This window comes from Entelurus aequoreus, linkage group LG04 (genome assembly GCF_033978785.1).
Source record: "Entelurus aequoreus isolate RoL-2023_Sb linkage group LG04, RoL_Eaeq_v1.1, whole genome shotgun sequence".
Classification (NCBI taxonomy): Eukaryota; Metazoa; Chordata; class Actinopteri; order Syngnathiformes; family Syngnathidae; genus Entelurus; species Entelurus aequoreus.
The window spans coordinates 25,967,488-25,995,056 of NC_084734.1; the positions used below are offsets into that span (position 1 = coordinate 25,967,488).

General features: G+C 38.0%; 1 protein-coding gene across 2 annotated transcripts in view; it reads right to left on the reverse strand.

The window, feature by feature from the left end:
• mdn1 (midasin AAA ATPase 1) overlaps positions 1-27,569 on the reverse strand; it is a 194,309-nt gene that overhangs the window by 20,337 nt on the left and 146,403 nt on the right. For both annotated transcript variants that reach the window (XM_062044455.1, XM_062044454.1), the window contains exons 71-93: positions 26,848-26,957; positions 26,696-26,769; positions 26,221-26,410; positions 25,990-26,125; positions 24,985-25,131; positions 24,786-24,903; positions 22,384-22,489; positions 22,145-22,260; positions 19,365-19,763; positions 19,054-19,280; positions 18,866-18,979; positions 16,951-17,150; positions 16,711-16,872; positions 14,895-15,029; positions 12,270-12,405; positions 12,010-12,179; positions 7,728-7,859; positions 5,798-5,939; positions 3,483-3,760; positions 2,980-3,141; positions 522-623; positions 253-451; positions 1-164 (exon numbers count right to left, since the gene is read on the reverse strand). The exon at positions 1-164 is cut by the window's left edge and continues 7 nt beyond it. In XM_062044455.1, coding sequence (XP_061900439.1) covers positions 1-164; positions 253-451; positions 522-623; positions 2,980-3,141; positions 3,483-3,760; positions 5,798-5,939; positions 7,728-7,859; positions 12,010-12,179; positions 12,270-12,405; positions 14,895-15,029; positions 16,711-16,872; positions 16,951-17,150; positions 18,866-18,979; positions 19,054-19,280; positions 19,365-19,763; positions 22,145-22,260; positions 22,384-22,489; positions 24,786-24,903; positions 24,985-25,131; positions 25,990-26,125; positions 26,221-26,410; positions 26,696-26,769; positions 26,848-26,957 — 3,719 coding nt within the window. The remainder of the gene's footprint in view (positions 165-252; positions 452-521; positions 624-2,979; positions 3,142-3,482; positions 3,761-5,797; positions 5,940-7,727; positions 7,860-12,009; positions 12,180-12,269; positions 12,406-14,894; positions 15,030-16,710; positions 16,873-16,950; positions 17,151-18,865; positions 18,980-19,053; positions 19,281-19,364; positions 19,764-22,144; positions 22,261-22,383; positions 22,490-24,785; positions 24,904-24,984; positions 25,132-25,989; positions 26,126-26,220; positions 26,411-26,695; positions 26,770-26,847; positions 26,958-27,569) is intronic.

Here is a 27,569-nt window from a genome sequence, read left to right on the forward strand (position 1 = left end):
TGTGGAATTTGTCTGGTCCAATTTCTCATGTTTCAGTTCCTGGACCTCAGCAGCTTGTAAGTCTTCGTCCTGATGTTCGGTTTCCATTAAAACATCTTCATCCTGATCTTCAACATTGTCCTGTTGAGGCCCTGCTGCTTTCTGCTGATCAGCATTGGCAACATCTGGGAGCAGCAAGTTCAACAATATTTACTTTTATTTCCAAATAGCACAAACTAATAATTTACTGTTCATGATGTATTTGTTACAGACCATAGGTTTGAGTGTCGTAAGCCTCGTCTCCCTCTTTGATATACTCGTACAGGTCGGACTCCAGCTTGCTGTCAAGTTGCCTTGTGTCTGGCGTCTTATTCTTGGAGCTCTCCACTGTACGCAGACGCTTATTGATACGCTCATTGTAGTCACCCATTGATCGTTCGTTGTCAGCTTGACCGGGTTTTCGCTTAAAGCTCTGCAACGTTCAGTTCAAACCATCAAACTCAGTTGGAGTTCACAAGAAGACAGACTTCCTGAAACATTACCTGAGTCTTGTTCTGTGTCTGCGTCTGTGAAGCCATCCTTGCGGTCAACTTTGACTCGTGACCTGCTGATTCGTTGGCATCAGATGCTCCACTCCCGTGCTCCTGACGAAACAAAATATGGAAACAGTGCTTTTTTTGGATTACTATTGTACTCTGAATAGTTGAGTAAAACTTTATAGTGGACAAAGTGCAAGTCTCAATCATCAGAAGACAAATTGCTAAACATTTTGAACGGCAGGAGGCATAAGGTTTAAGGTAGGAAAAATCCACCAAGCGGAACAGTCAAGTATGGCCCCGCAAAATAAGGAGAACCCTGATCTGACTTGAGTTTCTGTCTCGAGACGAGAAATGGCATTCCGCTACAAAACCGGATATTTACACCAAAAAAAAACCACAACAAAGAAGGCGACTAGTCATTGTATACAGGTCAGGCATAACAAATACAGTACTGGTGCATGGTACATAACAAAACATAACGTCCATACAACTTCTGTTCTTGGTATCGAAGGTAGATGGAGCACATCCAGACTGAAGGGAGCCAAATGCTTGGATTTTACTGACGTCACGTTCTGCTCACATCCCACCCATTAAATAAGTGGTCAGCTCTTTTCTCAATGGGTATTAGGCGCCATTTAGCCTTTCTCGGAAAAAGAAAATGCCCTATGCTTGTGTTGTTTTTCGGCTGTACAAATCGTTCAAATCACAAAAAGCTAAGCGTTTCTTCAGAGAAATAGGCGGAAGAGTGCAAGTCTTTATGAAACGACGACGAAAAAAGCAGCTCACACTCCAATCCAAGGGAGAAGAGTCGAAGAATGCATGGTTTTGCAGTGATCACTTTGTTAAAGGTTTGTTTGATATACTTTTAACATTTATTAGTTCCCATTTAAGTATCATCTTATTATATTATTTGTACTTCTTAAACACGTGTTTCGAAAAGCACCAACTCAGCGAGTCTGAATAAAAGAAAGCAAATGTGAGCAAAACCTAAAAGAGTTTAGTTTTTACCAAAGGCAACAATTATAAATGAAGCTTTCAGCACATACACCACATTTACATTCATAGCAGTGGCGTGCGGTGAGGTTAATGTCTGGTGAGGCACTGCATCATCACAGTCAGATTTACAAACATATGAACCCTAAATAGTATCTTGTTCACCATGTGATTGGCAGCAGTTAACGGGTTATGTTTAAAAGCTCACACCAGCATTCTTTACACAACTGTAGCACACAAAAAAGCACATTTAATAAAAAAAAACATTATTATGGTCTTACCTTTCTTGCTGGGCATCCAAACAGCTAGCCTTTGCGTGTGTACCACGCCGTTTGAAAAGAACGGGTCTTCTGTCCCGAAGTCAAAAGCAAACCTTTTAGCTCCGGCGTTGGTATACCTTTAATTATTACCTCCTGCTTCGATTGAAAGTCCAGTTTAGAAAACTGTTTTATTTTACATATGTAATCCTCCATGTTTTTAATAAAAGTTCAGGCGAGAGGAAATAAAAAAACGCTGCACTTATTATTGCTAACTTTTTTTTTTTTTTTCTTCTGCGGCAAGGAATGATCTCTGGGATCACTACCGCCCTCTACCACCAGGAGGCCGGATTACTGCGAGCCTCAGACAGTACGTCTTTGGCAGCAGTTTTATGAATGCTCAACTGAAGAAATACGTTACACACATACAGTTGTTGACAAAATACACTGTACATTATATACCTCAGCTAACTAAACTATGGAAATGTATAATATAATTCATATAGCAATACGGTGTCCCTGCACAGCAGCTCAGCAGTTAGCCGAGTCATTGCGCACATTCCATGTTGAGGCACAAATCAGTGACATGCCTCAACTTGCTGCTGATCACCGCACCGTCTCTTCTCAGTATTTGAACGGCAAATGTGAAAATAAAAATAAAAATAATCTAAAACTGGTGAAGTTAAATGGAAAATAACTTTAGTATAATCACTGGATACATATAACAATTTAATTAATTTTTTTTTCTTTTTACATTTTTTTTCTTTCCATGATGGCAGGGAGGCCCCGCCTCCCCTGCCTCTAGTGACGGCACGCCACTGATTCATAGTTATATTTTGATAAAGACGGTGCGTGCAACACCAACAAAGTTGAAATGCAACCTTACCCGAACAAAAATTATGCATATTTATCCGGGAAAGTCTTGATACTAATTTCAATGACCCAGCCACACATTAGTTGTAGACCACCATGCTTTTCCAAGTTTTCCATCTGTTTTGTAGTGTAGAATGGCATCTGTAGCACAATTATTTGATACGTCTGGGAACGCGACCGACGTATAATCCTTGATATCACTATCACTAGTATCACACTATTGTATTTGGATTCTGTCAGCTGCGAGAACAACTACACTACTCATGACGCTTGTTCACCCTCAGTACAGCACATACATTAAAAGTTAGCAAACAAATCACATAGACTGTAAAGCACACCTCTTTCACTTGGTCTGTGTGTGACGCTTCTCCTGCCATCTCCACAGCAGTGTCACTCTGGAAATTCTGCTCCCCTGTTTGCCCATCAGCGTTATGCTCTTCCCTCTCAGATGATTCTGGCTGCTCCCCCTCATCCTCATCCATACCTTCTGCATCAGGATCCTTTGCAAAGAAGGTAAAATCATTTTTAAGTAAAGATTAGTAGTTGTGTGTTGATATCTTGTTTAGTTTCATTAATTGTAGTGGATAAAACTGTTCTTATAAAACGGTCCTTTTCAAGACCAATTTGTCTGCAGTTCATTTTTAAAAGCTATCCCATTGTTGCCAGGCAGGAGTGTCCAAACTTAGAATTTGGGATTAAATGTAATATCACAACACATTTTTTTTAGTTCGTAAAGCCCCCCCTGCATGCTTCATTTTTTTCTGGTTCAGGTTTTATGAAGGAGGTTCTGTCTGATTAAAATGCATATGGTGACCATACAAAAAACTAGTATGAATAGTACCTTAGTATTGGGTCCTTCGTCTTTTGGAACATTTTCATGTTTTCCTTCCTTTTGGCCATGGTCCTCTTTTTCTTCCTCCGCATCTTCCTGTGCACTCTCTTGGTCTTCTTTCCCACCGTCTTCCGTCTTAGTCTCTGGTTCCAAACTGTTGTCTTCTTGTTGCTCTGACTGGTCCTGCTCCATCTGCTCACATCCTTCTTGTTCATCTCCATCCTTCTGACCGTCTTCTTCCCCTTCTTTAGCCATGCCTTTGTCATCAATGTCAAGTGGGTTTTCTTCTGTAAATGTATGAATAAGAAAATAATGCTTATTTAAAAATAAAAAGGTATCTTAAAATTAAGGTTACATTTTCTTTTTTTTGAGAACATGTAAAATGATCAACATCCTGTTTGGTTTTGTAGCATTAGTTTTTAAAAACGTTTTACTTTGTCTACTTATGAGAGATTAAGGCCCTATCCACACATTATGTCAGCCTTGCATCACCTCCAACTTTGGAGCAACACTACTTTTCTAGTGACACTACCATCCTAGTCACTGCCGTTGTGTCCTTGGGCAAGACACTTTACCCACCTGCTCCCAGTGCCACCCACACTGGTTTAAATGTAACTTAGATATTGGGTTAAGCGCTTTGAGTCACTAAAGAAAACCGCTATATAAATATGACTCACTTCACTTTACTTCACATTTCTAAATATGGCAAACATTTAAAGAAAGCAAATTCTGGGATCCTTCATGTAGCTAATAATTGAGAATTTACACGGCAGCGCAGCTTAAAAGAAAGGAGCACTAGTTATTACTATTAACTTACTCTTTGCTTATCACAATGTTTACAATTAAATACTAGTATCATATGTATATTTTGTATCTGCTGATGTATTTCTGTTGTAGTTGTAGAAAGAAAAAATATATACCAATTTATTGCCAATACCAATAAAAGAAGGCTGATATACATCAAAAAGCCAAATATCGGCGCCGATAACTGGCATGGAATGATAGTCAGTCGATCCCTATGATATATATTTTATATATACACTACCGTTCAAAAGTTTGGGGTCACATTGAAATGTCCTTATTTTTGAAGGAAAAGCACTGTACTTTTCAATGAAGATAACTTTAAACTAGTCTTAACTTTAAAGAAATACACTCTATACATTGCTAATGTGGTAAACGACTATTCTAGCTGCAAATGTCTGGTTTTTGGTGCAATATCTACATAGGTGCATAGAGGCCCATTTCCAGCAACTATCACTCCAGTGTTCTAATGGTACAATGTGTTTGCTCATTGGCTCAGAAGGCTAATTGAAGATTAGAAAACCCTTGTGCAATCATGTTCACACATCTGAAAACAGTTTAGCTCGTTACAGAAGCTACAAAACTGACCTTCCTTTGAGCAGATTGAGTTTCTGGAGCATCACATTTGTGGGGTCAATTAAACGCTCAAAATGGCCAGAAAAAGAGAACTTTCATCTGAAACTCGACAGTCTATTCTTGTTCTTAGAAATGAAGGCTATTCCACAAAATTGTTTGGGTGACCCCAAACTTTTGAACGGTAGTGTATGGATTCTTTATTATTGTGAGATCGGGCCTTATGAAAGATTGCGATCTATGTAGCCGTAGCCATGTCTGTCAACAGAAAGACCAAACTGCAAGGTATGAGCTACAAGAGATAATTTTTTGTGATCAGCATCGAAAAGCATTAATTGGCAACTGACGATGACATACCGTACTTTTCAATGTAAACATTTAGTGGCCCATCGGTTGGAACACCACTCAATCTTTTTCTCTGTGCGCCGCCATCTTTTCTTGAGGCCTCGATGACGTAAGGTACGTAACGTCAATGTGCTGTATTTACGTCATCGATGATGTCGACTAAATCGATGAATAGCCTCAGCTCTAACGATTATGCAGCGCTCATACTTGATGTATGTACTGTATACTTGATATGCACTACATTATTTTGAGTTGAGAGACATTTCCTGATATGATGCGTGTGGGCGAATAACTTTAATCAACATTAAATCAAAAGTATAGACAATAATTCATTTTTAAAATATTTGTGTTGGTGTGGACATAGCCTTTGTGTCACTGAATGAAGTTGAAGCTGTACAATTTTCTTTGAGATTCTTTTTGCAAGCAAACCAGCTTTGACTGACCACAATATCATTTTGAGCCATGTTGAGTTCTCTGGTATTGTTTTAAACACAAAAGGCAAAGCATTGCAAAGTACATTACAAATAAACAATGTAGTAAGCATGGACAGCAGCGTTTTTACTTCGGATGAAAATGCAGCATTCTTAAACAAGAATAGGGTTTACCGTCATCTTCATCATCTCCCTTGTCTCCAATCTCGTCATCTTGGTCCAGGTTTATATTCTCAGGCAGATCCAAAGCATCAGGTTCAGGTCTCTTATCCTGCTGGCCATGATAAGGGTCTACTTCATTTTCATCAAACTCCCGCTAAGAGACGAAGAAAAAAACCCACAGTCGAGATCGATCAAGTTACTGCACTTGAATACATCTGTGGCACAATGTCTTGTGTGCAAGCCATTCTAATTGAATACATTATTTGTGGGACACACAGAGAGATGCCGTAGTTGTATAATGGTAATGGTATAAACACTAAACCTACAGACCTAATCTTTAAGCAATAAGAAGCCACAAGAACTCTTAAATGTGATTATTATTAATTATGTCCTACATATGAGCCCTTTGTGCTTGATCTGAACTCATTAAGTTCCTAAGTGACGTAGTAGAAACATCTTGGTTGTCAGGTGGCAGTAAAGTAATTCTCGCAAGATATGGCTTCCACAAAATGGCGTTTCAAGTAATGAATACATGTACTTCGAACAATGTAACATATATAATATCATGTGTCTTATACATCAATTAATAGTCTTTTTACAACTAACAACACTGTTTTATATGCTGTGTTGTATATCCTTCATTTACTTAAAGCACTAATAATTCAGGTTTAAAAAGGAGCAAGGCTAATAAGTGAGTGACACGGAAGAACGAGTGAGAAATACGAGGAAAGAAAAGCGACAGGACAGAGGCGAGTGTGCCGGACACAACAGAAAAATAAATACAAATGGCGCTCTTTAAGAAGAAAAAAAGCAGTGGATAATGAAAGTAGAGCTATCAAACCAGAATTGACAGAGTGATTTTTGTTCATTCTTCCCAATGGAAGCACAAAACCAGTTTATGTGTTTGGTCAGAGACCATGCCTGTAAATGAAAGTCAAGAAAGTAAAAGGTGGGAATGTGAAATGCCACGAAGAAGCAAAGCACACCGTTTTTCACCAACCATACATTGAGGTTACAAAAAATAAGCAGTCTCAAAGTCCAAAATGAAGAATCCAATGAATTCATTCCATTCATTCACTGTTCCACTGCTGCTAATACATGTTGTTAATCAGCAATTACTTATAGCCAATCATATCTTTAATCCACTGAGATTATGCCTTTTTTACTCAAAAAATAGTTTAATATAATTGAAGAAATTAAAATCCTCTAGCTCAATGCTAATTCACATTGGATGTGCCATATACATGCTACCGATTGGCATTGGTGATTTTACATTTTACAAATTTGATGATCAATACTACAACTAAGACGCATGTTACAATCAACCGGCTGATGTGTCGTAAGTACAATACGTACAGTACAAACACTTTATAAGACTCAACAAAAGACTAAACTGGCACATTCAACCTAAAGGCAAATACTATTTTCTGATTAAGACAACATACCATAGACTTTACACTGTTGCCATCTAAAGTACTGGAATTAAAACTGCATGCAAATTCTACTATAAAATACTTGTAAATGAGACTCAGAAGTGTAAGAAAACAAGATTTAAAAACTGAAGAGCACAATTACCAGCTTACTTAGTTATCAGTTTACTGTTAAATGCCTAATTGAAAAAAAATGACTTGTTAAGTAACTAACAGTTATCAACACATGAACACACACAAAAGTACCAAAAATGTGTACTGTTGAGTACACATTCCCAATTACCTTTTTGGTTCAATATGAACTGTAACCATCCCTATTAGGAAGCACATTAGAAGTTCTACCTACATACACATCGTAAAACTGGAACAAACAACTCTAAACCGCATGTATCCTGCCCTGTGAAAGCCTGCGTATGTCTGAATAAACAAGCACTTAATGTTAACAACACCCACGAGTCAAGTTTCTATTATTGAAGAAACATGAATGATTTTCTGCAGTGTGCAATGATTACCTCGTCTCCTTGTTCGTGGATTTTATCTCTTTCCTCTTCATCCATCTGTTCCTCGTTGCCATTTTTTTCTTGATCTTTGTTGTGTTCTGCAGCATCCAAGTTGTCATCCTTTGCCACTAATTCAGATTCAGCCTAAACAATCAGAGTTGTAGAGTTACAAAGGTATTTTGTAAGCTGCCATTACAAAAAAACTCAGTTGTGTTGTACCCAAGCGTAACACTAACACAATGATGTCTCTACTCAGAGTTTACAATATTAACCTTTTGGACAATTTATCACCCTTTATGAGATACGGAATTTGTTTTTTTTATTACCGTAAACTGGGGTTGTACCGCGGTACTAATAAATTAAAAACGGTACTATGCCGCATTTAAAAAATACTGGTACTTCTTTCCCATCCGCATGCTGCCGTGCGACAGTAATGTACAGAGCGGAGGAGCACGTTGCGCGCAAGCAGAAATAGTGTGGAGCGAAAAAATGGCAAATAAAGGCAATTCTGCTGGTAATTGGGCTTCAAAACTATCTAGCAAGGTGACACTTTAAACATGAAGCGCCGCGCTGCTGTAAAACATGCCTTGCCAAATGTGGCATGATTAAAGTAACGGTAATACAATCTTTGCTTCAAACTTAGCTAAACAGTTAAATAATCATCCAGACCTGCACAATGAGATTGAAGGTAATGTTGTTAACTAGCTCCTGTGTTGTGCACGTATAGGTATACAGCAGGGGTCACCAACCTTTTTGAAACCAAGGGCTACTTCTTGGGTACTGATTAATGCGAAGGGCTACCAGTTAGATACACACTTAAATAAATTGCCAGAAGTAGCCAATTTGCTCAATTTACCTTTAACTCTGTTATTATTAATAATTAATGATATTTATCTTTGTGGAAACACTGATCATCTTAATGATTTCTCACAATAAATATATATAGAAACAGATAAATATCAATATGCAACACTTTATTTTTATATTTTCTCTAAGTGCACATTTTTCAAATTGAACATTTTCAAATGATCACTTCTAAGACAGTCTTGTGAAATCACAATATCCCATTTTAACTAGCTAGCCACTAACATTTTTTAACAAATCATGAATTACTTTGCACCATGTTTGTACAAATAATAACTCATGTAAAATACAAAAGTAAACTCTCAAATTTTTAAATCATGTCACACTTTGAACTGGACACCAAATCTGTTATCTGTTTCTTTGTCAGTTAGTGGGAAGCCTGGCATTGCATGCTGTTAACTAGTGTGTTGTACTCTGGTGTGTAACTTGACACTGCAACTCTGAGTGAGTCTTGCAGATGTGCATCAGTGAGGCGTGTTCTGTGTTTGTTCTTGATGAAGTTCATGTCAGAAAAGGCTGATTCACAAAGATAAGATTTTTCCTCATTGTTTGCGGAACCTTCTTAATCTTTTGGACATATTTTCACAGCAATCTGGCCTTAAGCTTAATTATGATAAATGTAAAATGTTAAGGATCGGAAATCTAAAGGGAACGTCCTTTCGAATGGAATGCAAAGTGCCTGTTTTGTTGTCCCAGAAAATCTGGAAGATCTAGGCTCAGTAAATTATGATAATCGACTAAGAAAGCTGGACAAAATTATGCAATTATGGAAAGGGAAATCCCTAACCTTGTATGGTAAAATGTCTATTGCCAACTCGTTAATTATTCCTCAATTTATTTATTTGTTTTTGTCATTACCAGCTCCATCACAAAACTTTTTTAAGATTTATGAGCGGAGGGTCTTCGATTTTGTCTGGAATGGCAAACCAGAAAAGATTAAAAGAAAGGTTTTGTACAAAGAGTATGAATATGGGGGCCTGAAACTTCTCAACCTTGAAGCTATGTGTCTGTCTCTAAAAGCATCAATTGTTCCAAAGATGTATTTAAACATTGAGTGGTACACAAATGTCCTGTTGGACAAAAAACATGTACTGTATCAAAATAAATTTTATCCTTTTTTACAAGTGATCCCCTCCCAGAGAGAGTCTGCTGGGAAACATGGTGGGGTTCATAAAGGAAACAATCCACTCATAGTGGTGTTTTCAATTTTATGTGCCAGAAAAAAGAGACGATATTTTGCAGCAGTTAATATGGATGAACTCTAATATTGTAATAGATGGAAAGCCTTTCTTTTGGAAAAATATGTTTGAAAGAGGAATCATTTTTGTCAATGATATTATCAATGAAGTATGATGAATTTAGAGCTATGTATGGTGATGCTTGCTCAAGCTTTTCATTTTATCAACTAACTGGAGTAATTGGGAAAAGATGGAAACAAATAATTAATTATGGAACTACTAAATTATTAGTTTGTAAACCTCTAATAAGAAATTCTAGTTGGCAAAAAGGAACTAAAATAAATAGAAAAATATATAATTTTTATTTAATAAAGAAATCTTTGAAGGCCGCCTCATACAACACAAATGGAAAATGGGAGGACTTTTTTGACTGCCCGTTGCCATGAGATGCCATATTCAAACTAATCTATAAAACCACTATCGATGTGCAAAATCGTTATTTTCAAATTAAAATTATTTATAACTTCTTACCCACAGGGAAAATGTTAAAATTATGGAATATGACAGAGTCAGATGATTGCCGATTTTGTTGTCAGGAGCCTGAATCCACCCTGCATTTGTTTTGGTATTGTCATATTGTGTCTTTGTTTTGGGTGGAAGTTGAAAAAATGTGTTTAAGGATTGGTTTGTTTATGAAGCTTAATGTGGTTTCTGTTATTTTAGGAGAGTTCATTGACAATCATGATTTAGTCAATTTAATTATAGTACTCGGTAAAATGTTTATTTTTAAGGCCAAAAACAGATATTCACTTAGTATTACTTTCTTTAAAACATTTATTCAGTATTTTCTAACTTTAGAAAGTTACATGGTTGAAAACGATAATGATGCCAAAAAACATTAAAAAAAAGATGAGAAGTCCTCAAAGGCTTATTTTGAAAGTATAATTATGTTTATAGATTATATGATATCTGTTGTTGTGTTCCCTAATTTGAGTGACCTGGACATAATCTGGACTGTACATAAATGCTTATTTTGAAAATGTAATTTTGTTTATAAATTATATGCAATCTGTTGTGTTCCCTAATTTTTTTCTGTGTACATGAATGAAGGTGTGTGTTGCTGAGTCCGACTTGGACATTATCTGGACTGGGCCTGGTTTAAAAAACCCTTTAAACAAATCTAATTTCATTGACAACCTGGTCTGTTGAAGATAAGGCCCTTTTTTAAAAAATAAAATAAAATAAGATAAATAAATAAAAAACATTTTCTTGGATAAAAAAAAAAGTAAAACAATATAAAAATAATTACATAAAAAATAGTAATTAATGAAAATGTTAGTGGACCGGCAGCCTATACAATCATGTGTGCTTCAGGGACTGTGTCCCTTGCAGATGTGTTGTCTATGTTGTGGGAACCAGAATATTGGTAGCAGAAAGAAATAACCCCTTTTGTGTGAGTGAGTGCGGATGAGTGTGCATGGGGGAGGTTGTTTGGGTTGATGCACTGATTGAAAGTGTATGTTGTGTTTTTTCTATGTACGGTAGATTTAATTTTTTTTTAAAAATTTAAAAAAAAAAAAATTTTTTTTTTTTTTTTTTTAGAACAGGCCCGCGGGCGACTCATCTGGTCCTTACGGGCGACCTGGTGCCCGCGGGCACCGCGTTGGTGACCCCTGGTATACAGTATACGCGCACAAAGATTTCTACCCTCTAGGAAATTAAAGAGACGCCATTTACTTTCATTGAAAATCATTGTGACGCTCACCTCCTTCTGAAATCTATCCAGCCAAAACTAAACATTGGACGGGAAAACTTCTTAGCCGGGATAAAGTAGAGAAAGGTGTAAACGAAATGAGATATTAAGCACTGAGCTACGTGAAAGTATGGTTGAGCTACAATAAGAGGAATTCTGCGGTTTCCTGAGAAAAAAACACATTGTAAAGTTTTGAATGGGCCCATAGGAGTCTTTCCCTGAATAGCGTTGCCATGGTAACACAAAATGTTCCAAAAATTAAGTGCCAAGGTACAGGAGCCACCATCGAAACCTTTCCGATGATAGAAGATATGTACGTAGGTATTTCTTTGGACGTTTGCAGGTGCTTGCAAGAATTTATTTCAACTCAAATATGATGCTGACTAATTCACTCCCCAAAGGCAATTAGACGGCGACTCCTGGTGCTAAAAAAAAATACTACATTGTCCTATGTAACCTGACAGTAGTTGTGTAAGTACAGAAGAATCAGCATAAGTACCTGGTCCACGCCTTGGCCAGACTCTTCCTCTTTGTCATCTTCTCCCTCTTCATCATCCTCCTCATCGCCCCACATTCTCTCATCCAGAGTATCTGTCTGCCCATCACCCAGGTCACCCATTTTTTTGTCCAAGTCCTCCTTCTCTTTGTCTTCATCAGATTCATCTCCACCTGCAAGTCATGGAGGCAGGAATCAGTGCTCCGGGAGTTTTGAACAAAGAGGTCTTATGCTGTTATATCAAGTCTCAAGGATATATTTACCAGAACCATTTTCATCGCCGTCATGCATTTGGCCATCAAAGTCCTCTGACATCTCAACCGCATTGTCTTCCGCTTTAATTTTCTTGTCATCTTGTTCTTCTTTTTTCTCCTGACCCTCAGTAAAGGTGTCCTCCACCTGAATTTTGAATGCAGGTATACAATACATTCATCTACTGATAAAACAACCAACATGTGCATTAATCACACCTTTACCAATAGCCTTCTTTAACATCACTGCTTCAGTGCATCATTATCAATACCAGTCAAGTTTTTGTCAATTACATATTTGATCGCAATAAATTCTATAGACTGAACTTATCCCAGTCACTGAGTGAGAACCTAACCCACACTGAAGCAATAAACTATCAGTAGACTACAGGGAATATTATTTTACCCAAAATATTGGCAGGAGTTAAAGGGGATCGATTATGCAAAACCAACTTTTTTTTACCCGAGGGTACATGTTTTTGGGCATTTGGGATCTGCATAAGTCCCGTAAATCTGAAATAAAACCGTGTACACATTGCAGAGATATTGATAAAATAATCTTGCCTTCCTTCATACTTCCTCCAAACGAGCAGTTTGGAATTTGCTCTGTCCTGTGACATTGTCTGACATGTGACATCTGTGGATATCTCCATAAGTGATAGAAATTTACCCCAAGAGCTTTACGCCAGTCCACCGTTGTAGTTCGACGCTGTAGTCCAGGGGTGTCAAAGTTAACGCCCGCGGGATGATATTTGAGTAGTATTAGAACCGGCCCGCAGGCCACAGCCGCCTGCTGCTCTTTTGCATGCACCAATACTTCATCAGTGTTGGTGCTAGGAATTTTCAAAATGATGACCCCATCAAGTCATAAAAATGGGGTCGCACAGTATATTTTTTAGGTGCTACTTTTTTGTAAGCGTTTTGAAAACAAATGATAAATGTATGCATTATCCTGTTATATCTCACATTCTATATTGTGTTTTGGAAAAAGTTTGTCATAAACGTTACTTCATTCATAAAAAAAACTAATGCAAAAGAAAACACATTTTTATGCATATGTAAATGTTTTCAGTTATAAACATTCATTCACTTTCTTCTTTCCTTCATGGATCTAAACTTTACCGCTGCCGGTATTTTTTCTATATTTTTATTGTAATATTGTCAGAATGTGTTTGTTCTATTTTTGGCCAAAGTAAGACAAAGGAAACAATCTGAAGTTGTCTTTATTTTTTAGTTTTAATGATTTTAATAGTCTGGCTCATGTGTGCACAGATTTTCCTCCATGCGGCCCCTGGCCTAAAATGAGTTTGACACCCCTGCTGTAGTCAATAAGCTCCTTCTTCTTCCCTATTTTCTTGCTCTTGCCATTTCTAATACAAAGTAGCGTATAGTTCTAACTTATATCTGTCAGTAGACTCAATATGGAAGCGCTAAAAACTACAACAAGGCTGGCGGGGAGAAGACGCAGTCGAAGTGGAAGCACGTAAATAACACCGCCCACAAAATGGTAAATCCTGAAGAGACGATCAGAAAGCAGCTTGAAGGTGGTCTGTAAAACATAATCTCTTCGAAATTTGGACCAAAGAACCACCATTACTTGTTATGTAGACCAGTGGTCCCCAACCTTTTTGTAACTGCGGACCGGTCAACGCTTGAAAATTTGTCCCACGCAATGGAGGGGTATGGTATTTTATTTTTATTTTTTTCATAAAAAAATACGAACATGCGTGCTTACGGGCTGTATCCCTGCAGACTGTATTGATCTATATTGATATATATAATGTAGGAACCATAAATATTAATAACAGAAAGAAACAACAAGTTGGACCCCGACTCAAGTTGAAAAACTTATTCGGGTGTTACCATTTAGTGGTCAATTGTACGGAATATGTACTGCACTGTGCAATCTACTAATAAAAGTTTCAATCAATCAATCAATCAATCAATCAACCCTTTTGTGCGAATGAGTGTGAATGAGTGTAAATGGGGGAGGGAGGTTTTTTGGGTTGGTCTTGCATTTTTTATGTTGATTTAATAAAATAATTTAAAAAATTTTAAAAATGTTTTTAAATTTTTTAAATTTCTTGTGCGGCCCGGTACCCATCGATCCACGGACCGGTACCGGGCCGTGGCCCGGTGGTTGGGGACCACTGATGTAGACCACAAGGAAGTGTTTTAATTGTAGAGAAAAATCATAACATGACCACTTTAAGAACACCAAGTTATACTATTGCAATTATAATCGGGAAGGAGCAATCGTCACATATTAATTTTAACTTTGTACATTAATTTGGAGTCTTCCTTTTGCTTTCTAATATTCAAGTTTGTAAAATGTAACAGTGGAAGACCGATTGCAATACAGTCAGGTACGTGTTTTACTGAGTACCGATTATCAGCCAACTAGCACATTCCACATGTAACTGTAGAGGAAGAACAATCACGTTACAGTCATTGAAGCAGTGCCCATGCCTGTGTGTGTTTCTAAAAAGCTGTAAACCTGGGAGAAACACTAAAAACCGTACAAAATATAAAAAATATATATATACAGTATATATATCTTATTCCATCATGAATGACCTCTGACCATTATGTCATGAAAAACTGCTGTTTCCAAGTTAAAATATTGTATTTCATCACCTGGTCTTCGTTCTCAATTTTGTCACTGACATCCTTGGTGCCTTCGCCTTCTCCTATACCGCCACCTTCATAGTCATGAAACTCTGTGGCACCTTCACCATCTCCAGCAGCAATTTCCTGGGGCAGGCAGAAACCCTGAGAAGAATAGTCAAACGTTAAAGTAATGTTGGAGAGGAGGTAATGAGGTCATTGACGGATGTGTCAATTAGTAGTTTTCTTTGATGGAAAGGGAATAAGCGGTAGAAATGGATGGATGGATGGAAAATAATAAATCTGGAAAAAAGCAGCAGCACTGACACGAGTGCACTACTATGGTATTTTTATACTTGTGGATAGGGGTATATAAATCTGATATTGATATCAACAAAAAAGTACGAGGCAAAGCTAAGCAAAGGGCCCCCTGACCTGAGCCAGCGAGAGCAGAAGACAAAAAGCGATACTAAGCTGGCTTTAATGTATTGGAGCAAAACAAACAACAGGTGTTCAGTTTACTTTTACCGAAATGTAACTCGAACTGTTACTGTTACTGTACAGCAAAGGGTAACCAGCTATGAACAGGGAAATAGTAAGATTATTACTAAAGCATCTCGAGAGAAATTAATACAACTACTACTCAGAGCTTACATGTCCGAAAAAACAGAAATGACAATATATTACCTCAAACGTCAGCACCCAGAGAAAGAGCATTTGGTCTTTTTATGAAAATAAACTTGCACATGCTGTATACAACAAATATACATTTTGTAACCGGTTTTGAAATGGTCCAATTATATATATATATATATATATATATATATATATATATATATATATATATATATATATATATATATATATATATATATATAAAATTTATTGGTTAATGACAAATGGGGCATATACATGTTCTACATTGTGGGTTCAGTAGTACAATTTGTATGTACAACAACTAGGGATGTCCGATAATGGCTTTTTGCCGATATCCGATATTCCGATATTGTCCAACTCTTAATTACAGTCGTGGAATTAACACATTATTATGCCTAATTTGGACAACCAGGTATGGTGAAGATAAGGTCCTTTTAAAAAAAAATAAAAAAAATAAGATAAATAAATTAAAAACATTTTCTTGAATAAAAAAGAAAGTAAAACAATATAAAAACAGTTACATAGAAACTAGTAGTTAATGAAAATGAGTAAAATTAACTGTTAAAGGTTAGTACTATTAGTGGACCAGCAACACGCACAATCATGTGTGCTTGCAGACTGTATTGATATATATTGATATATAATGTAGGAACCAGAATATTAATAACAGAAAGAAACAACCCTTTTGTGTGAATGAGTGTAAATGGGGGAGGGAGGTTTTTTGGGTTGGTGCACTAATTGTAAGTGTATCTTGTGTTTTTTATGTTGATTTAATTTAAAAAAAAAAAAAAAAAAAAAAGATACCGATAATAAAAAAACGATACCGATAATTTTTGATATTACATTTTAAAGCACTTATCAGCCGATAATATCGGCAGGCCGATATTATCGGACATCTCTAACAACAACAAATTAGTATAGGTATATTCAGGGAACTTCCCAAATGGAGAAAGTAAAAGACAATAATTCTTACAATCAGAAATATGCAGACAGGCCAATATCCTGGCATTATTAAGATCAAGTACAGTCCCACAGTCTTAGTTTTGTCACATAATACAAGTATGACTTTGGCAAAATATCTTCTCTGATTTGGGTGCCTTTAGGAAAGAATGCTCTGCAAGCATAGGCTTCAATATTATAAGAGTTGAATCCAAAAACACATGAGGCAAAGAATATACATAGGACTTACCTTCTGAGCAAGCTCGGTGAAGATGCTCGCCAATACAGACAGCAGTTTTCCGGTGGACCTGTGGACCCCCACTGACACAGCCAGGTAGTAGCGAACCAGGTCAGAGTAAATCCCAAGCAGAGGCTCGACACAAACCAGCATTCTACACGATCGGTTTACCTCCTGACCAGGCAAACATACTCAAATCAAACTTTTCAGTCATGACTGCACACATTTTAGTGTGTTTGCTTGTCTGTGCACCTGAAGCTTTTGTGGCTCGCAGGAGTTTGTGTGCATCTTTAAGCAGTTCAGGAGCCTCTCTAGCCTGGCGTTCACATCCTTTACACACAGAGCCTCCACATCAGCTGCAAGCTCCTCATCCATGAGATGGGTGAGGTGTCGAGGCTTCAGTAGGTCTTCCGCTTGCTCCTCACCAACCTCCTTGGTACTCTTCTCTGGACCTGATTTGAGAATGTGTGAAACAAAAAGTTTTTTCAGAAACACCTAGTGCAGGAGTAGCAGAAAAGGTGCATGTGGACACCAGGTAATAGCCTGCAGGGAGCTTTCCTTGTAGAGTACTTTCTTGCGCACATGCGCCTAACATGGACATGTGGTATAATATAATAGCTTTGACACTAATCATTTTCCTGATTCTCTTACATGGCGGAGCAACAAGGCCCAGATGTAGCAGCTTTTCAAATAGTGGTGTAAAGATTGTGATGTATCATGATGTATGCTTGCATGTTCGAAATAAACTAAAACTCAAAGATATCGCATTTCCCCTCTTCTGTGCTTCCTCATATCACACCAAGAACAGAGAGTGCCGTCGTCTTTCCTCGTCCACCCCCAGTATCTTTTATCTAATCATATTTTATCTGAAATTCACAATACCCCACCATTTCTTCGAGCTGAGTGCTTTGTCCGATATATCTTTTTTCAGCTTGTTGTTGTATTGTCTCTGTTCGTTTTTCAGTTAATTGAAAACTGCCCTTGCTTCTAGAAACTTTTGCTTTGATGCCAGGTCGTTGGATGTACGCATCTTGCGGTAGAGCCGTCGCTTTTTCTTGGCTGCTCTTCTGCATGGTTCGTCAAACCAAGCTTTATCCCCAGGCTTTCTGGTTATGATCTTGCTTGGTATGAGTGTCCGCCCTGAGATCGGTAGGTCGGGAGTTCAAACCCCGGCCAAGTCATACCAAAGACTATAAAAATGGGACCCATTACCTCCATGCTTGACACTCAGCATCAAGGGTTGGAATTGGGGGTTAAAATACCAAAAATGATTCCTGGGCACAGCCACCGCTGCTGCTCACTGCTCCCCTCACCTCCCAGAGGGTGATCAAGGGTGATGGGTCAAATGCAGAGAATAATTTCACCACACCTAGTGTGTGTGTGACAATCATGGGTACTTTTAACTTTTAACTTTATGAATGCAGCAATGGCGTCTTGCAATAAGTTAGTGAGAGTAGTGCAGATTGTTTCATGATCTTCTTCCTTGATGACACTGGACCAGTTCATGGAAGTTGGGTACCCTCTCATTTCCCAGAGCTGAGCTTTGTCATATCTCCAGACTCTGCGCTTGTATGGCTTATCTCTGAAGACTGGTAGTTTTAGCTGTATATGTACAGGGTTATGGTCCATGGAGCCAACATTTGCCAGGGTCTTTGTAGTTGCTGGAGTGTCTGAAAGAACCAAATCTATAGGATGTTGTTGTGTCTAGTTGGTTCAGTGACAATCTGCTCCAGTCCCAGGCAATTGGTAAGTTGCAGGGTTCGTCGTCCAGCAGTATCTTTGACTGTGCTCCCCAGGCACTCTTTGTCTTTAGATCTAGTCTTTGTCCGCTGAGAAGACTGCTGAGGTTTTGTATATGTTGCTTATGGATTATTGTGCTGTTTGTGAGCGACTATTTTTTTGCCAACTGTGTATCTGCATCCAGCATCAAAACCAACACTAAGTTGTCATTACAGTATATTTAAGTGAGGTTTTATTGGTGCTACCATTGATGCATAACGTAAAATTTGTTCATCTTTGTGTGCCATCTCTCTAATTGATGAGTACAGAGAACAGTAACTTTGACTTTGAGCTGGATTCCATTGCACCTCTCTTCAGAAGTTGAAAAATTTTAACTTGCAATTTATCAGGAATGCACCATAACAGCTCAAAAAATTGCATCACCCACCTTTTTGCTCATCATTCTCCTTTCTTTTAACAAGAGTCTGGACAGCACACAGCATGCCACTTATGTTTGTCTCCAACTCAACAGCAAACTCCGAAGAGAATGCAGACAGGTCATCTGGAAATAATCAAGCATCAAAATGGACACGATCTACTTTAAATTGTGCGGTGCACAGCTCTTTGTGCACTCACCCGAGGGATATTGTCCAACCGAAAGAAGCTGTGTCTTCCAAGTGGTGAACTCAGTGATATTTGTCATCAACTCTCCGCTGACAAACTGCAGGCTCTGAATGACAGCTGGTTGAAGGACTTTGTTTTCGGCACATGTGGCTGGCATGAAGAACTGCTCAATATCACGCAGTTTAGACATCACAGTGGTCAGCTGGTCAAAAGCGGAACAGCACGTGAGAAAATGTTTCCTGTGTACAGAAGTAATAATAATCAAGGTTATTATGGTTAATTATTGTTGTCGTTTATGACAACCACACATGATTGCGCTTTACCATGTCAGAAGTATTCCGTCGGAGCTATGTTGTGCTGTATTGTGAAGCTCGGTCTTTAAGTTCAGTATCTGCTTCAGCATGGTAGCAATAGTCTGGTTGAGCTGCCTCCAGTTGGGATCTCCTCTACGCATAAGGCAGCCAGGAGGCTGACGATGATCTGCCAGCGGAGAGACTAATCTCGGAGAGCTTTTATTTTCCCCTTCCAGTTGCTGCGGATCTTCAGGGCAGCACTGCAATAGCCAGGACAGCTGTTGCAGGAGGATGGAACAATGAGCAGCTAGAGCCTGCCCTTTGTTGACCCAATCATGAAGATGTTCCTGGGGCAGAATGGTGCCGTCCGTGTCCCCAATCGGACTTCGAAGTTGGGCTTTAATGTCCTGGACAGTCCTGATTAACTTCCTAGTGATCGGGACAAAACAAAACAGTGTTTTTGGTTGGCATTGAATATAAAAATTTGAAACAAAGATTGTGAATGACTGACAAGAGGCTCTCTCTGTTCATGTAAATATACTGGCAAATAAACGTGTTGAGGTGCTGAGATTGCGATGCACAGAGTGAGACCTCTTGTGTGCAGTTTGAAAGCCAGAGACAAAGATTTAGCATTTTAAATGACAACAAAGTTATTGTTGATGACGGCAAAGTTATTGAGTTCAATATCATTTATCGTTCCATTAATTGACCTATTGACTATCGGTCCCGGTCTACATTTGTATAAAATTGCTTTAATGCCTCTGGACATCAAATTTAGACTTCTTTAATTCCATTTAAGACCTTCATTTTTTCAAAATCCATTTAATGACTTTTAATGCCTTTTAATTACCCACAGAAACCCTGTATTAAATTAGGGAATCGGCTTTACATATGTATATGTAGATACACAGTTAGGTGCTAGCCGCCTCTGTCAGTCAAAAGACCAAAAATAAATACAGTGTCAGCTAGAGGGGATCAACTTTTGTGATCAGCATTGAAAGGCATTAATCTGTATTGGTTGATCACATACTTTTTCAGGACAATCGGCCAATGCTGATCAGTGGCTGATCAATCAGCTCAAAAACCTCAGTAAACAGGAATGGAAAACAGATTTGCAGACACCGGCGGTTTTAGTAAAAGCAGTGATTTAAAAAAAAAATTTTAATAGCTTTATTTACAAAAAAACTAATCAAATTTACCAAATTCTGTAAGAATATCATTGTTTTGAAATATTGTGTAACATTAGTTGTGGAAGTAATTATGGGCAATACGGCAGAGTATTTACAAATTAAAAAAAACAACGTTTTGGCAATGCTTAGTTTGGCATTCTTTGATTTAATTTTGTTTTCTGAGAGTTAATTTATTTTTTGATGGTTAATTGCTAAATAATCCACCTCAGACTTTACAGGGACATTGCAAATATTGACTTGTGCACATTCATAGATAATAAATAATTTACATGTTTTAAGGTTTAGGCAGAATCCTGATACATTAGAGAATTAGAAAATTATTAAATCATTTCAATAATTGGAATTTGTTCCTTATTTTTTTACAAAAAGAGTCTGCTGAATGACTATTATTTCCATGACAAGCAGGTTCAATTATCTGATGTAATTATTGCTTTGTAGAGAGATTGCTTACATATCCACAGCTAAGATAAATACATATGGTGATAACGGACACCCTAGAGGAATGCCCACCTTGATTGGGAAACTTGGGAGTTGTGCTTGAAACTAGTAAGACACAGCTATTAATATTATCAGAGAGTCCTCTTATTATTTCCCAAAACTTAATACCAAATCTAGTGTGTTACAGCATTTGAAAAAGAAAGGCCAGTGAGCCAAACGCTTTATAAAAGTCCAAAAAGAGCAGAAAACCATCATCTGTTCTCAAATCCCTGTATTAAATTATGTCCCCAATGAGGCTTATGTTGTCATAAATGAAGCACTCTTTGAGGAATCCTGATTGTGTTTAAAAAGCAGGGATAATTACTATGGTAACCGTGTGCCTGTGACTTTGGCTAAAATGTCTTTGGAGCCCTACGTAGACAACATCGTAGAAATGGCATAACAAAGACTGGCATCTACAGAAGCATCTACGCACATATCAACAGAAACTGAAACTGAAAAATAAACCAAAATGGTTGTGGTTTCATATTCTAGACACTCTTGGCATTCTCTCGATGAGCTTCAAGCACACCTGTGAAGTGAAAATGAATGCCAACGGCGTGCAAAGCAGTAATCAGAGCAAAGGGTGGATATTTTGAAGAAACTAGAATACAAAACATGTTTTCAGTTATTTCACCTTTTTTTGTTAAGTACATAGCTCCACATGTGTTAATTTATAGTTTTGATGCCTTCAGTGACAATCTACAATGTAAATAGTCATGAATATAAAGAAAACGCATTGAATGAGAAGGTGTGTTCAAACTTTTGGCCTGTACTGTATATTTTCCAGAAGGCCAACTTGGCAAGCACAGATCGATGTAGTTGAATCTTTGGAATATAAAAAGCGATCGATTGATCAATGTAGTCGTTACACCCCTAATGTTTGTTTGTGACTAGTCCGATATTAGTGTTTACCAAGTATGCAGTTATAATTGTATCCTTAAGTGGTGTTTATCAGTCCAATCTCAACCAACCAAGCCTTCCACTCACGTATGATGCTTGGGGACGCAAACAGAAGCCGGGGTAAAACCCCACTTTGTCATGAAAACAGCCGTTGGAACAGCAAGGAGTTAAAAATATTCCTGCCGTAGCTTTTTTAAATATATTCTTAATTTTTTATGACTGGCAGCCCAGTCAACTCACCTGAGATGGACCCACTGCTCAGTCAACATGGCTAAACGTTGCCTCTGTCTGAGGAGCAGCCGGAAAAGATAAGATGAGAAACCTCGACAGCGCTCGATGTTCCCCAGACCCAGTTCCTACAACACATACACACAATATTACAGCAGATCTGAAAACGCTTCATGGTCATCTACAGTCCGCATTTATTTTCATTTTAAAAGAGAAAGCTGTTAACAATGTGTTACAATAATGCTTCTTACTTTTCCAGCACGCTGAAGTGCCGCCTGCAAAGCATTTGTCCTCGCCCACGAACAGTAGAAGTAACGCTGGCACCCATCCCATGCGGTCATCAACTCTGACATCAACCTACAACAACCAAGAATAAAAACAATTTCTTATTTAAGAGATTAGCATCGCACTGATGAGGAGTACATACACTAATTTCAAAACCAAAAAAGATTTAATCCATAAGAAGCCCAAGACAGTCAAGATAAAATAATAGCCGATAAACCAGATAGAACACATTCAAAATAGTACTAATTGATGTGAAAGATTTTACACGTTACACTATTCATGCTAAATGAAGTCCATATTTTTTTTTTAACTTGACCCTTTTTTGCAGTATGAATGTACTTTGAATTGACAAACAGCATATACAGTATACATGTCAAATCATTGTGACATTTATTGAGTGTCTGATTAGCATTTTTGCTATAGTGACAAACACGTCAGGTCAGAATTTCCCACTGTTATTTTAAGGTTGAAAGCTAGACAGGGATATTTTGCAGTTTACTTATATTTGACATCCTACTGCTTTACAATTGCGACAGGGATTTAAAATGACATTTAGTATAAAGAAATTCGATTTTGGGAATGACCTAGCTCAGTGGTTCTCAAACTTTTTTCCCCAAAGTACCACCTCAGAAAAAATATGTCTCTCTAAGTACCACCACAATGACCAACACGAAAATGCAGTAGCGTAATAGGCTTAAGTATTCATTAAAAACAAGTCAGAGATTTTACTTAACAAGCATATTTATTATTTTTGGCTACTGTAACGTTACACGGTTTGAACAGTAACACTGTGTTTGAATATAGGAAAATAAAACACTGTATTTAATCAGGTGATTATTTTGCGTACCACTAGATCGGGGATCAGCAACCCGCGGCTCATTCGCGCCGCCCTGTTGGCTCCCTGGAGCATTTTTAAAAAAGGATTAAAAATGGAAAAAGATGGGGAAAAATAATCTTTTTGTTTTAGTATGTTTTTTGTTTGAGGACAGACATGACATAAACCTTCTCAATTGTTAGAAAGTCCACTGTTAATTAGTTTAATATGAGTATTTGGTGAACATCGTTTTGTCCTACTAATTTTGGCAGTTCTTGAACTCACCATAGAGTGGACTGTGACGCCACCATTTGTTTACATGTAAAATCTTCCACTCCTTCTTTGTCTCATTTTGTCCACCAAAAGTTTCATGCTGTGCGTGAAGGCACAAAGGTGCACTTTGTTGATGTTATTGACTTGTTGGAGTGCTAAACAGGCATATTTGGCCAGTGCACGACTGCAAGCTAATCAATGCTAACATGCTATTTAGGCTAGCTGTATGTACCACTATTGCATCATTATGCCTCATTTGTAGGTATATTTGAGCTCATTTAATTTCCTTGACTTTTATCCTCTTTTATCCTTCAGCAAATGCTACCTAGCTTGCAAAGATTGCAATATATCTATTACAAGAAGAGAGCCTGCTGTTTAATTTACCTTGAACACACACATCTATACCTTTGGCCATTAAAAGCCAGTAATTTCCAGTAGTTATCTCACCTTATAAGTAGCCTCTGATTTACTAATGGGTTCTAATGTTGTAAAAATGTGTAGAATACATATTAAGTTTCAACATTTCTGTCAACAAAGATTTGTTTCAGCCTGCGACACATAGTCATTTTGATAGTAGGCTATTATAACTAATATAGACACTTACGTCATGTGTTGCCTTCATTATAAGACTTATATACGGCTTTTCAAATTTTGCGGCTCCAGACAGATTTACAATTTTGTATATTTGATCCAACATGGCTCTTTCAACGTTTTGGGTTGCCGACCCCTGGACTAAATGGAGCCCGCGTAACACGGTAAATGTAACACGGTTTGCAAATCGCTGTGCTAGATGACCTGACGCACTGTTAGGGGATAATTATGGGATAGTCACATGACTGTAACATGACAGCAAGGGGTCCAACGATTCGCAAACCAATTCATTTGTCAATAAAAGTCGGTGTCGCCATTGCAACTGTTTTTGCCAACAGAAAAAAAACATGCACAAGTGAGCCTCCCTGATGACCAGCAGCAACAGAAGGAAAAAAATGGTTGTGGCCACTGGCAACAACACCATCTGAAAAAACATGGAAATATGGGAAGATTTCACACTAAACACGTCAAAGCGGGCCTAGCTTTTAGTGGCAGTGCGTCTGTGATGCAGGAGCATTTAAAACAGGGGGCTTGTCGGAAATGTCGAAGCTGCGATCTCCAACTCTCCTTCGTAAGAGAGACGAAGTTGTGTAAAAAATAACTTTAAAGCAGTCATTTTATGTTTTATACATTTAAAATCCTTCCTTGTGGTCTACAAAACCATTAATTGTGATGCTTTGAAATGCTTACATGGTCTCTTGGGTTCTGACAGTAGAAAAAGCGGCACTCATTTCCAGTGGCTGTATGCAGAGCGTGTCCACAGGGTCTGCTGTCCTGCTCCACACCAAACCTTTACGGTATGACAGACCTTAACGAAATAGAGTGAAAACAGAGGGTTGAGGACTACTCCATTCTTCTGAAACTAATAAATGACACGAGTCAAACGTACCGATTTCTGCAAGCATCTTGAATAAATCAGACAGAGCTCTCTGCTTTTGCTGCAGGATATGTTTGACTTGAAGTTTCTGCTTGTCTTTTTCTGCTGACATGTCAAGGGTGAGGCCCTGCAAGTCCTTCATGTTTCTGATGATTTCGCCTAACAGCAGGGACAAAAACAGAAAAGGTTCAATAAATGAATACATAATGATTGCATAAATAATATTGTTTGTGGTAAAATACAGGTCTGCTGCTTTTGACCTTTTATGGTGACAGTGTTGAACAAGTCATACAAAAATCGGTACCGGTGGATATCAGTATAAGTGTTGCACAGTATCGCCATATTGTATATCAGCAGGGACGTGCAGTCATAGTAGGCAAAGCCTCACTTGTCATGATGAACTATTTACAAAATAAAACAAAATATTTATATTGTGTGAATGTGAGTGTGAATGTTGTCTGTCTATCTATGTTGGTCCTGCGAGGAGGTGACGACTTGTCCAGGGTGTACCCCGCCTTCCGCCCGTGTACAGATGAGATAGGCTCCAGCATCCCCCGCGACCCCGTAAGGGACAAGCGGTAGAAAAATAAAAAATTTAAATAATTTATATTTGTCCACCACACTGTGTTATAAATGTATTTTATGTATGATTACAATCATGTTTTATAATTTACCTCAGTAAAAATAACTACATTTGCACACAATCCTACAGTAACATGACGGTGCTGGGTCCACGGCCGCGCAACTTCACTGCCTGGCTGGAGAAGCTGAGGGTGTGGCCTTACTGGCTGGTCTGCTTGTCAGAATGTTGCCAAAATAATGTTTGCAATGACATTTTTATACCATGATTTTATAGTTTATACACTATAATGTCTATTGCCTGTTTATTCAAAGGTATCAATGCCTCACTTGGTATGAAGGTCACCACAAGTCACTGGCTATCAATCATCTTTGCTATTTAACAAAGACATGCAGTTTATATTGCAGAATTATTTATTTTGTTTCCAAGTAGATTACCTGTAAAGCAGTCCAAATCTTCAGTCAGCTCCAGTGATGCGTGTTTCTCAAGGTGCTGGGCACACACTTTCTTCATTTTTCTTGCCAGAACAGGTAGACGTCCCTGCAGAGATCCCGACTCAACTCCCTCCTCGATCTAAAATATCCCATTCATCTTAGTTTACTCCTTTGCAAAATATTAATAAAAAAAAAAAAAAGTGACTTAATCTGTAATAATCAAAGGTTAAGAACCTGAACTTGAAGATCTATGTTCTTTCCTGGCAGGGCTTCCTTGAGTGCCTTATGAACTCGGTGAATGGGTGTTTCCTCTGGGTTTCTATCAACACTATCGAGGGAAGCGCTGCTTTTCTCTTCAACCAAAGCAGGCAGACAGGGACCGTAAAGAGCCTCTTTAAACTTCCTGACAAACTTGAAGAGGGTCCTAAACAAACATGAGTCTGATCAGCATGAGTCAGGCAGCACTAGTGATGCAGTATTATCTTGGGGAAATGAGAAAGGCATATTTTTCATCATTCCATATATAAACTGTCCTCTGGACCCCCTGTCAAAAGCTTCTTCTAGCTTATTTGGGGGACCCTTTCACTTACCAATATCTTTAAATGATATTCACTACTATTGCAATTGTTGTATGGTATTGTGAATAAACTTGAAACTTGAAACTTGAAACATATCTGCTAGAGCCACAAATCCAATATAGATTTCTTACCGATGTGTCTTTTCCACTGACTTTTTGAGGGACCAGAAACTTACATCGTTCCACCTGGAGATCTTGACAAAATCCTAGGGTAACACACGACATTGACATGAATTTACCAGGATTTCAGTATTTCTCTATCATAAAAGAACACTGATGTGTACCTTGAGCTCCTTCTCTATAGGCTGTCTGAGCTGGAGGATTTTGCCTTGAATACAGTCAGAAAATTGACTGTAGTATTTGTGTAGGTTCCACAGAAGATTCGACAATAAATCTGTGGAGTTACAAAATATTAGGTTTTGCCCATCATTCAGTGTCACAAACTGGGTTTTAAATGTGCTTTGAGTCTGTTATACACTACTGTATATGCTTTCGGTCCTCAGACTAAAGATGAGCATAGAAAAACAAACCAAAACGTCCAATAAAGCACATTAAATATGGCCATACAGCTCACACAGACAGGAATAAAAGACAAAAGCAGGTGAGCTTTGACAAGCATTCCTGCTAACGGCAAGCCTATTGCACACTCAACACTTGCAACATCTGTGGTATTGTGCTGTGTGGTACAACTGCACATGTATAGTGGCCAACTTAAATCACACCTGTGCAATATACACACTGTCTAATCAGCATCTTGATATGTTGCATCTAGGAAGTGGATAGATATCTCAGGAAGGGAGAAGATTTAGACATATTTGTCAACAAAATTTGAGATAAATAGGCCTATCATTGCACATAATAAAATTATTAGATCTTTAAGTTCAGCTCATTTAAAATGGGAGCAAAAACAAAACTGTTGCATTGATATTTTGTTGAGTGTACAACCCAAGGACACCACAGTAAATGCTACTGTGATAAAGCACAGTGGGTCTCTGTGATTACGAGG